At 44.5% G+C, this 12,335-nt stretch overlaps 1 protein-coding gene across 1 annotated transcript in view; it reads left to right on the top strand.

Moving 5' to 3' along the window:
• ACSS1 (acyl-CoA synthetase short chain family member 1) overlaps nucleotides 1-12,335 on the top strand; it is a 66,858-nt gene that overhangs the window by 38,042 nt on the left and 16,481 nt on the right. The window contains exons 5-8 of the mRNA XM_065400819.1: nucleotides 5,502-5,654; nucleotides 7,426-7,573; nucleotides 7,889-8,026; nucleotides 10,078-10,170. Coding sequence (XP_065256891.1) covers nucleotides 5,502-5,654; nucleotides 7,426-7,573; nucleotides 7,889-8,026; nucleotides 10,078-10,170 — 532 coding nt within the window. The remainder of the gene's footprint in view (nucleotides 1-5,501; nucleotides 5,655-7,425; nucleotides 7,574-7,888; nucleotides 8,027-10,077; nucleotides 10,171-12,335) is intronic.

The following is a 12,335-nucleotide window of genomic DNA, read 5'->3' as shown; positions in this document are numbered from 1 at the left end:
CAGAGATTTAAAAGGATTTGTCCCCACCCTGCCTGGTCTTTACCATCCCAATTAGACACAACCCTATGCTGCAGGCAGTGTGGAAACACACTGTTCTAGAACAGTGGCACTCAACCTTTCCAGACTACTCTACCTCTTTCAGGAATGTGATTTGTCTTGCACACCCCCAAGTTTCACCTCACCTAAAAACTACTTGTTTACAAAATCAGACATAAAAATACAAAGGTGTCACAGCACACTATTACTGAAAATTTGCTTACTTTCTCATTTTTACCATATAATTATAAAATAAATCAATTGGAATATAAATATTGTCCTTACATTTCAGTGTATAGTATATAGAGCAGTATAAACAAGTCATTGTATGAAATGTTAGTTTGTACTGACTTTGCTAATGCTTTTTATGGAGCCTGTTGTAAAACTAGGCGAATATCTAGATGAGTTGATGTACCCCTGGAAGACCTCTGCATATCCCCAGGGGTATGCGTGTAACTGTGGTTGAGAACCACTGTTCTAGAGGGAGCAATGGGAGACCTAAATAAGAAAAGAATCTCTGTTTATAACAATGAACCTTTTATTATGATACAATTCCACTAATATCACTGTAATTGAAAATTTTGCTTAGTTACAGTACCCAGCCCCTTGAGTCAGCTGTACCAACACTGGATGACTGAACATGCAACACTGGGCATTGATCTTATGTATTTATTGTTACAATACTGAAGGCCAGAAATCAGCAGGACTTAGTAATGGCAATGGTTTACTAAAGTTGCATTGAATTTTTGGGAGAGTTCCATAGGAAAAAAGGACATTTTCTCTGGTTCATACACTGATTAACTGCTTTGTGTCCTTGGAGAATACTGCTGAAGAGGCTTGGAAAGACCCTGTTCCCTCCCAAATGAGTAGGTGTACAATAAATGGTCAGTCAAATGTTGTGGCAGAGGAGGCTTTGGAACACTAGTGAGAAAGGATAGTCTCCCAACTGAACAAGGTGGTTTACCTCAGGGGAATGTATTTGATAATCTCTCCATGCTATGGAGCAAGAATGCGACAGGATCTGCACAGAGAGCATTCTGGGACATGTCACATGGTGGCTGAAGTGAGACGCTATTTCTGTGTTCAGGATTTGATTAAGATTGAGCAAAAGGCAGTGGAGTTTGCATATGATAGTAACGAACACTCTAACCTTAGCACCTGTGCATCTGGGCAAATGGCTGACTTGAGTATGGCAGTGCCTTCATATTAATTTTCCTGAGAAAGATAAATGATGTTTCCTTGTATAGGTCAGCAGCAGTAAGAAGTAACTTCAGCATCCACAACAGCCTTAGCAAAAACCACTAAGGAGTTTATTTGCATTATATATACTCCCTGGGAAGATGGTGCTTGATAATGGACCATAAGTAACTACTGAAGAACTCCAGCAATTTATATAGAAGAAAATTAAAACATCCCTCCTCTTCAGATGGAAAGAAACAGTAATAGAGAGATCAGTATGGGCACTGAAGAAACAAGCGCTAAGTACTGAGCCAGTAAAAATGAAATGATCCTGTAACAGGTACCCTGTTCTGAACAGAGTTTACACACGCTAGATATAGTCCAAGCTTATCCCCTTCCTAGGGTTTGACTTAACTGGTCATTTAAGTTACAACAACATACATTTCAGTCTAAACTTTCTCTCCAAGAAGAGCTGTTCCTAGAGGAGTTGTTTTTGGAGGACATCTGTTCCAGATCTCTGCCCTTAAGAGAGACCTCAACCTCTCCCATATCCCAGCTGAACTAACTGAATCCACCTGCTAGTATGAACCAGCAGTTATTTCATTACACTTTCATGCAGGGTTCAGGTGCTTGATAACATGATGACTCATCAGAACATATGCTTACAGCCTGATCCGCAAATTATTTCTCATGTACCAGTTCACTCTGGACACTTACTGGATGCTCAGCTGCTGAATTATTTCTGAAATGATGGTTAAGAAACAGATTTACTCTTCTCAAACTTAATCTGCTCAAATCAGTATAAACAAAGCAAGAGAGACAAGAAGCCTAGGGTATGGTATAATAATTCAGAAGTAAAAATCAGTGAGAAAGTGACGGTACGATTGTTCCAGGAGAGGAAAAGAATTAGGAAATTAGAACCAGCAGAAAGAGGCTGAGTCTTTTAATACATCTAGTTTTTATTGGATCTGGAATATGTAAAGTACATTTTGACCATCTAATGACATTTCAGGGTAAACATTCTTCAGAACTAGTTGGACTGTGAGCAGCACGTTGTATTATATTAAGGGCTGTCGATTAATCGCAGTTAACTCACGCGATTAACTCAAAAATATTAATCGTGATTAAAAAAACAGGCATTTGCATGGCACTTTTTTAGCCGGCATTTCAAAGTATTTACCTGCCAGATCTGCTAAACATTCATATGCTTCATGCTTCGGCCACCATTCCAGAGGACATGCTTCCATTCTGATGATGCTCGTTAAAAAAATAATACGTTAATTAAATTAAACTCTTTGGGAGAAAATTGTATGTCTCCTGCTCTGTGTTTTACCCACATTCTGCCATATATTTCATGTTATAGTAGTCTCGCATGATGATTTAGCACATATTCATTTAAAGAACACTTTCGCTGCAGATTTGACAAAACACAAAGAAGGTACCAATGTGAGATTTCCAAAGATAGCTATAGCACTTGACCCAAGGTTTAAGAATCTGAAGTGCCTTCCAAAATCTGAGAGGGACGAGGTATGGAGCATGCTTTCAGAAGTCTTAAAAGAGCAACACTCTGATGTGGAAACTACTGAACCCGAACCCCAAAAAAGAAAATCAACCTTCTGGTGGCATCTGATGAAAATGAACATGCGTTGGTCCACGCTGCTTTGGATTGTTATCAAGCAGAACCCATCATCAGCATGGACGCATGTCCTCTGGAATGGTGGTTGAAGCATGAAGGGATATATGAAGCTTTAGCACATCTGACATGTAAATATCTTGTGACGCCGGCTACAACAGTGCCAGGAGAACACTTTTCATGTGACATTGTGAACAAGAAGTGGGAAAATGTAAACAAACTTGTTTGTCTGAGTGATTGGCTGAACAAGAAATAGGACCGAGTGGACTTGTAGGCTCTAAAAGTTTTAGATTGTTTTATTTTTGAATGCAGGTTTTTTTGTACATAATTCCACATTTGTAAGTTCAACTTTCATGATAAAGAGATTTCATTACAGTACTTGTATTAGGTGAATCGAAAAATCCGATTTTTTGTTTTGTTTTTTACCGTGCAAATATTTGTAATCAAAAATAAATATAAAGTGAGCACTGTACACTTTGTATTCTGTAAAAACAACAAGGAGTCCTTGGGGCACCTTAGAGCCTAGCAAATGCCCAAATAAATTTGCTAGTCTCTAAGGTGCCACAAGGACTCCTTGTTGTTTTTGCTGCTACAGACTAACACGGCTACCACTCTGAAATCTTTGTATTCTGTGTTATAATTGAAATCAATATATTTGAAAATTTAGAAAACATCTACAAATATTTAAAGAAATGGTATTCTATTGTTTAACAGTGCGATTAATCGCAATTAATTTTTTCAATCACGCGATTAATCACGATTAATATTTTTAATTGCTTGACACCCCTAATTATATTATATTAATGCTCTGAGGTTATGGAAGTTCCATTTTCACCTACCACAGAGCCAGCTGTTACCAACTCAGTATCCAGGGAAGTGACTAGCCAGCCTCTGGATTCTGTTAACCCAGGGCCAGGTTCTGCCGCCCTTCGGCATGCTGAGTTGTACCGCACTCGGAACCTGATCAAAGCCTGTTGAAGTCAGTGGAAAATTCCCATTGTCTTCAGTGTCCCATCAAGTTCCGTGTGAATAGTCTAATTACTGTCAATGAGACTACTTGTGTGAGTAAGGTACTCCTCAACGTAAACAAGGCTGGCAGGAAAGTAGTGCTGAATGAACCTGAAAATCTGATTGCTGCTCTGGGTGAACTCGAAGATGAAAGAGGGAAGGAGTCTGCTGAGGATGAAAGATTGTAGCCAGGACTAATTCATCAGCCTCCCACCGGAATGGACTTCTGATTTCAGAGGGTGGTGCATAAAGTGCTGATATGTGCACAGTGACCCCACTCCCCTCTGCCTTGCACCTTGGGCCGGTGCACCTGGGCCCAGGGGATGTAAGACTGTTAAAGCAGATGTTTTCACACCCACTTTGCACAGGCGTAAATGACACCACTGGGTGGAAGGCAATAGGGAGTCAGCCTCATGGGGCTGTATTTTGAATATAGGCCCAGGCCTGAGCAAGGAGTGGTGTGTAAACTGCATCATCCCGGGAGTAGCTCTAGGAGGCACTGTGACTCAGATACCCCTGCTGAGGCCTAATTCCACCCTTATTCTCTCCATATTCCAGAGGTGAGCTGGGGTATTGAGTTACTGCTGACCTATACTGGCAGCAAATTGCTACTGCCCACCATTGGACCAGCTACTCTCCCCCACTGGAGGGGTGAGGGTTGAAGCTGAGCCTTCACCCTCTCTCCAGTCACTTGTGCTAGGGAGGGAATAAGCAGGCCAGGAACCCCACATACTCCTGCATGCCAGGCCCACGGTCAGGGTAACTTGAGTAGGGATATAAGGAGCTTATTCCCCTCACTCCCTTTTGTTGGCACCTGCACTGTGTCAGAATTGAGCCCATAGCATCCTGAATGCGCCCTGCTGGGAGTTCTACCGATAGCTGTGCCTTGTGGGTTACATTGTCCAGTAGGGAGCAAAGGATTCTTGCTAGGAAGTTAGCTGGGTCTGTGTTTGGAGAGGGAAAAATAAAACGTGGATTTTCTCTTTAAAAAAAAAAAAAAAAGTCAAGTCTATGCCATGTGTCATCAGCAGTGGCTCTCAGCTCCTTCTCTAGCCAGGAAGTGGAGGCAGGCATTGGGAAATCCTAAATGTGACTTAAAATTAAACTGAGAAGTGTAAATTAGAAAAAGAAGACTCCCTAATGGAACTTGTCCCCTAAAGACCTTTCTATTATTGCAAAGTGTGGCTCATTATGGGAACCACACTTCTATTTTCTGCAACTTTTATCCTCCCAAGGTCTTGAAACCTATGAGAGTCCCTGCTGTTTTTATAGATGGCTTTATTAACCCACTTCCTTCTAACGCCTGAGACTCTCAGAAGTGTGGATCTAGAGAATGGGTGCTGCATACATGCCACATGAACGCTTATGTGGGGTGTGCTGCACACATTCTTTTGTTTCTGAGTCAGGGGAACAGAGGGTGCCTGTCATTTGAGCATCCATGCCAGGTCATTCTTCATCTGCTTCGTTGCCTTTCTTTTAGTAAATACTCAGCTCTTGCCAGTCTCTCTGCAGAAAAAGATGGCATCAGCTGAAGAAATGACAGTTCTTCTGTACGTAGCTAGGACCCTGGTGAAACACTGAAGTGTTATGAAAGGATTTGCTGTGTGAGGCTAACGTGTTTCTTTTGCAACTTCTCTCGTCTTAGGAGATGGCCAAGGAGGCCCCTGTGTGTGCTCCTGAAAGCATGGACAGTGAAGACATGCTCTTCATGCTTTACACCTCCGGGAGCACAGGAAAACCCAAAGGGATTGTTCACACTCAGGCTGGGTATCTGCTTTATGCTGCTGTGACACACAAGGTACTTCAGCAATGTTACTTGCAGAAAATGACCACTGGTGCTTTATCAGTATTAATGTGGGACATTTGTTTGTTTAACAAGGCTGCTTCCATCAGTGTTTGCAAATTATGTGGCATATTCTGTGTAATCGAGTTGAAAAGTACACAAGAGCATCTTAATAATTAAATAGCATCAATTTGATTTCAGGAAGTACACTAGTAGGAGAATCAGATCCCGGGGGTTGTAAAGAATCCAAATGATGCAGTGATTCCACCTGAGCGTTTTGAATTCATTGGTCACTTACTGGTTTAGTTTTGCACTCCAGTACTGCACTGATTGCTCTTACTGCAGAGAGGTGCTGGATTCCGAACAAGGGACCTCCTTTTGTGACGCTTGTCTGTTGAAGAGCAAACAAATTGTATTAACACTCAGTATTTCTGCCTCTGCCACTGATTTGTGATGTGATGTTGGGCAAGCCCGTTAGCCTCACTGGACCTTCATTTCCCCATAAGCAAAATGGGGCTAACGCGACCATCCCAAAGCGGTGTTGTGAGGCTTAACTTCTTGCAGTTTCTGCTTTGAGATCCCCTCCCGAAGAGTGTAATAGAAATCCATATATTATACTGAAGTTTCTAGATGAGATTTCAATTCTAGTCCCAGCCTCTCACTCACTTGTAATTTTCTGAGATACTCGTCTTTGGGTTAATCTCAGCTCAGAGGTGAATTTTAGAACATTTGAGGATTATCCATTCAAGACGATGGGGTGAGCTGTTAAACCTTTCTCCAATGGGGTGGAGTCACACCAGTCAGCTTTTTTTATTCTTCAAACAGCAGCAAGGTGGGGCCCACGAATCTGTTTGCTTCTCAGTCCAAGAAGAAGGTTCCCAACTTTGGTCTAGGCATTCAGAGAGTCTTGCTTCCTACACAGATGCTTTCCTCTTAAATGTACTGCCTTTCAAGCACTAGAAAGTGTACAGTAGGAATAATCCAGCACTGGTAGGGACATTGACTGGCTGACTGATGAGATCTTTCCTGCCGCTCCATTCTCTGACCCTTTGATTTTGATTTCAGAGTAGAGTGTTGGATTTTTGTGGAACTCTCAGGTTTTTTTATTTAAAAGGTAAATCTAGCTGTAACTTTCCCGCTCTGATAACATGCATCAGCTGGTGCAAGAAGGTAGATTTCCTAGGCAGAACATTTTTGATAGCTGAGGAAGTATAATCAGCCCCAGATGCTTTTATCTAAAATATAATGTGAAAGGCTGTATGTGTGTGACTGGAGTGAGGAGTTCCTAGGGCAAGCTGAACGTCAGTGAGTCTCCTACGGATACCTCGTTTCCTTCATTAATACCCAGGGTATTAAACGGGAAGTAAACAGAACACTTTGTAACTGTAGCGTTGGTTAAATCCTGAGGAGCAACCTGCCATGAGCTCTGCCTCTCTGGGGAGCCCATTGGCATTGGTGGGACACCGTGCAGGCACAGGCGGCTTCCTACACAGTGTGGGGTCACGTCCTTCGTGTTTACTCTGCAATTGGTTTACACTGTCACCAACGGGAGTTCGTCCGATTTAAGGACTGAGAAGCACAGGATCTGGCCCACTCCTTGGGTATGAGAGGTATTGTAGCCTCCAGTCCTTAGGCCAGCCTTGCCTCCGTGCACTTATATCTCCTCTGTCTGTTTAGGCTTACTTCGTGTATCAGCTTTACATGGCTGAATGAAATAATTCATCCCGTGCAGCATAGATTGGTTCTTTCAGCATTACGAAAACAGCCTCACTGTTTATCTTTGCAGCATGTGTTTGACTACCAGCAAGGCGATGTTTTTGGTTGTGTGGCTGATATTGGCTGGATCACGGGACATAGCTATGTTGTATATGGACCACTCTGTAATGGAGGCACCTCTGTGCTGTTTGAAAGCACTCCGCTGTATCCTGACCCAGGTGAGGGAGTGATGGTCGCAGTTTTAATTGCACATGTATATGGCTTAGGAGCCTATCAAGTGTGACCTGGCTACCTTAGGGGATGTATTCTCTTTCCTATTATCACCGGTCCCATTTCTTTTGAGGATGTGATTATACAAACCAGGAATGTGTATGTACCCAGGGTAATAAAGGTGCCATCAGTATTATACTATAGATACAGCAAATAGTTGCTGTAGAGTTTTTTCTTACTGTTTACTTAAGTGTGCAGCATTTGTAACAGTAGCTTTGTTCCGTAACCAGACAGACTAAAGAAGAATATTTGGGATTTTGCAGGTCGTTATTGGGAAACTGTACAGAGGTTAAAAATTAATCAGTTTTACGGTGCACCTACTGCTGTACGCCTGCTGCTGAAGTATGGAGATAAGTGGGTGAAGAAGTATGACAGATCTTCCTTAAAAACCCTGGGATCAGGTGAGAGGAACTAAACGTTCTTATGAAGGGAATTGTAGGGACAGGTTCTCTACAGATTGAAATCTGTAAAAAGAACAGGAGTACTTGTGGCACCTTAGAGACTAACCTTAGTCTCTAAGGTGCCACAAGTACTCCTGTTCTTTTTGCGGATACAGACTAACACGGCTGCTACTCTGAAACATGGAAATCTGTGTTGCTCAGTTGAAGTCAGTTGTGCTATGCCAATTTACACCAGTGGAGGATTGGCTTGGAATGGCTAAGAATGGATGTTCTTTCAAATACAGGTTTCACATACAGTTGTTTAGTTACTATTTATGTAGAAAAAATGAAGAGCCCAATGCCAGGGCAATTGAATAAATATCTTGGAATTATCCCCCATTTCCTAGATTCCTTTATGAGAATAACATTCTCCAGAAAAAGATGCCAAAGAAATTCAGTTGTGCTTGTGGCATCATAGAGCATTAATAATTCTAAGGCTTGGGATGCTTAGACAGCCCTTGCATCAGCATCATTTCGATTTTCTAAATACCCCCCAAATTACCTCCAGTTAGTACTTACCTTCCCTTAGATTCCTTTTTGCTTTTCACCAGTCCTAGGAAAGGAATGTCTTAAATTGTGAGGTTCATCATATTTAGGGCCCTACCAAATTCACAGCCATGAAAAAGGTGTCACGGACCATGAAATCTGGTCTCTCCCGTGAAATCTAGTCTTGTGTGTACTTTTCCCCTATACTATACAGATTTCATGGGGGAGACCCCAGCTTTTCTCAAACTGGGGGTCCCAACCCAAAAGGGAGGTGCAGGGGGGTCGCAAGGTTATTGTAGGGGGGGTCGTGGCATTGCCACCCTTACTTCTACGCTGCCTTCAGAGCTGGGTGGCCAGAGAGCAGCAGCTGCAGGCCAGGTGCCCAGGTCTGAAGGCAGCGCCCCGTCAGCAGCAGCGCCGAAGGAAAGGGTGGCAATACCATACCAGGGCACCCTTACTTTTGCGCTGCTGCCTTCGGAGCTGGGCGTTCGGAGAGCGGCAGCTGCTGACTGAGGGCCCAGCTCTGCAGGCAGCAGCACAGAAGTAATGGTGGCAATACCATCCCATCCCATCCTTACTTCTGAGCTCCTGCTGGCGGCAGTTCTGCTTTCAGCAGCTGCCGCTCTCTGGCAGCCGAGCTCTGAAGGCAGCACTGCTGCCAGCAGTAGCACAGAAGTAAGGGTGGCAATACCGTGAGCCCCCTACAATAATCTTGTGACCCCCCCCCCCAACAACCCTCTTTTGGGTCAGGACCCCTACAGTTACAACATTGTGAAATTTCAGATTTAAATAGCTGAAATCATGAAATTTATAATTTTTAAAATCCTATCATCGTGAAATTGACCAAAATGGACCGTGAATTTGGTAGGGCCCTAATCATATTACACAGGTACATTAAGCTTCTTCTCATGTCTCAGCAAAATGCTATCAGTAGTTAGTAGGTGTAGACAAATTATTTATGTTCAGAAATGCCTGAGATCATGCAGTAGGCATGCAATGGATTTAGGCTTGGCAGAACTCGATTTTCCTTTTTTTTTTATAATTTCAATGGATAATATTGATTATTTTTAAGCATTTTAATTTTTTTTATCTATTTAAATTTTCAAAGTTGCACGAAACTATGGGCTTTAAGCATTTTTTTCCAATTTTTATCAATTTACTTTTTCATAGTTGAGGGAAATTAAGGAGGGAATTAGACAATAATTATTAAGTGACAGACTTTGAGATTTAAAAAGTTAAACACAAATTGTCAAAATCACATGTCAAAATATGCAAAGCAAATATTCTTAAATCAAACTGTAATAAGTTCTCAAGCAGCATTTTTCTTACTTTGCCTATCTGTAATTTCAATTATGATCAATGGAAATATTTTTGGATGGTTTGGTGTTTATGGTGATATTGACACCTACCGACATTTACCAATAAAATCTAATTCTTCCAAGCCTAAATATATTGAAGGGAAAGAACACTGCATACAAATCCTTTCACCAGAATTCACCCTTATTTCTTTACTGTTTTGGATTTAGTGGGAGAACCAATTAACCATGAAGCTTGGCAATGGTTCTACAATGTAGTGGGAGACAGCCGGTGCAGCCTTGTTGACACCTGGTGGCAAACAGGTAAAAAGCACTGATCGGGAGGAAAAACATGTTCACGAGGAATTATCATGGAATGGTTAGAAAGTGGTGACAACTTTGCCACCTTTCGGAGATTTTTTTTCCTGAACACATTTTGTTAACATTTTGAGTTTTCAGCAAATTATGATCTGCTCTTTAAACTGGCTGAAACCCAGCAATGTTTTTTCATGAAACATTTTCATTGAAATTTTGAACATTTGAAAGTTTTGACCAGCTCTAGAAGCAGAAAACAATTTTCATTGTTCAGTTGAAACTGAAAGGCTGCTGTCTGAAATGGAAACCACACAGTAGTTATTTTGAGAATTGAACTGAAACTGAACATTTTTTATCATGAAAAACAACTTAAGGTACAGCAAACTATAAGATTGAATCACAGATTGTGCCTAGGTATTTGTTTGTCCTTTTTCCCTATGGAAAATAGAACTGTGTAGCCAAGGGTATTTGTTTTGCTACTAGAGTTCATAGGAGAAGACAGTTAAAAGTGCTTTGTTTTGTTTCAGGAGGGATGTGGGGAGAAGTTGTTATGCTGTTTTGCAGTTTGCTGTCTGCAGCCCTCCCCGTGTGAATGAAGTAGCTTTATTTGACAGTAACGGAAGGGTGGCCATGTTGCGACTTAATGGGGCTTTTGCACGGAGCCATCTCGCAGAAAGCAGGAGTGCACGTCTGTTATTCGTCAGTGGGCTTAGGCTGGTTCTTGTGCGTCCCATCTTAATGAAGTGAGGCTTGTCTCTCAGTTACACTAAGGCCGGGGGGGGCAAACTTTTTGGCCTGAGGGCCACATCGGGGTTCCAAAACAGTACAGAGGGCCGGGTAGGGAAGGCTGTGCCTCCCCAAACAGCCTGGCCCCCGCCCCCTATCCGTCACTTCCCGCCCTCAGAACCCCCGACCCATCCAACCCCCCTGCTCCTTGTCCCCTGACCGCTCCCTCCCGGGACCCCCACCCCTATCCAACCCCCCCTGCTCCCTGTCCCCTAACTGCCCTGCCCCCTATCCACACCCCCGCCCCCTGACATGCCCCCCCCCCCGGGACTCCTACGCCTATCCAACCCCCCCTGCTCCTGGTCCCCTGACCGACCCCTCCCAGGACCCCCCACCCCCAACCGCCCACCCCGGGACCCCACCCCCTATCCAACCACCCCTCTAAAGCCCCTTTCGGAATGTGGCCCTGCGAAGATGGGCGGAGGACTCAGGAGGAGCAGGGGCAGCCGCGCAGCCGGAGAGAAGCAGCAGTTTCCCCTTCAAAGCGCCGCTTCTCTCCAGCCGGCTACGCCGCCACCCGGTGTCCTCCTGAGACCTCCGGCTACGTTCCCCGCGCTCCCGCCACCCACACCACCCACCTGCTCCCCTGAGGCTGCAGGTGAGTCTCCCTCCCTGCTCCACTGCCCCCACAGTGCAGCCCCCCCCCATGGGGGGTCGCCGGTGCTGAGCTGCCTGAGTGCCGGTCCCTGGGGCCCCCTGTTGTTGGGGGGCCCCATGCCAGTGCACCCTGTGTTCACTGGTAAATCCGCCCTTGAGCCGCGCTGCCCGGCCGGAGCCAGCCACGCCGCCGCGCTGCCCAGAGCGCTGCCCAGAGCGCTGGCGGCACGGCAAGGTGAGGCTGCGGGGGAGGGGGGCTAGCTTCCCCGGCCGGGAGCTCAAGGGCTGGGCAGGATGGGCCCGTGGGCTGGATGTGGCTTGCAGGCCGTAGGTTGCCCACCTCTGCACTAAGGCCAATTTGCAATGCTCTAGTAATGGAAAGGTGCCTTAACTTGGATGTAAATATAATCTGCTCCTTAGGTGTCTTTACATGATCAGAGTGGTTTAGGGTGGGTTTAGTGTGAGTGACAGTCAGGCCCATATTGTTAATCTGTTGCCTGGATTGGCTATGTGTAGTCCCAGAGGGTATATCTAAACTTGTGGCTGGCCCGTGCCAGCTGACTCAGCCTGAGCCCCGCGAGCCCAAGGGGCTTTTTAGTTGAGGTGTAGACGTTTGCATCTGGGATGGAGCCCAGGCTCTAGGACTCTCCCCCTTGCGGTGTCCAGCCCGAGCCCAAACATCTATACCCCAATTAAGCAGCCCTGCAAGCCCAAGTCCCGTGAGCCTGAGTCAGCTGACATGGGCCAGCCGCAGGCATTTAATTGCAATATAGACATACCCTGAGGTCACT

Source organism: Emys orbicularis, chromosome 3 (assembly GCF_028017835.1).
Source record: "Emys orbicularis isolate rEmyOrb1 chromosome 3, rEmyOrb1.hap1, whole genome shotgun sequence".
NCBI classification, from domain to species: Eukaryota; Metazoa; Chordata; order Testudines; family Emydidae; genus Emys; species Emys orbicularis.
The sequence above is the reverse complement of the archived record's forward strand: the minus strand, read 5'-3'. Positions and strand labels throughout refer to the sequence as shown.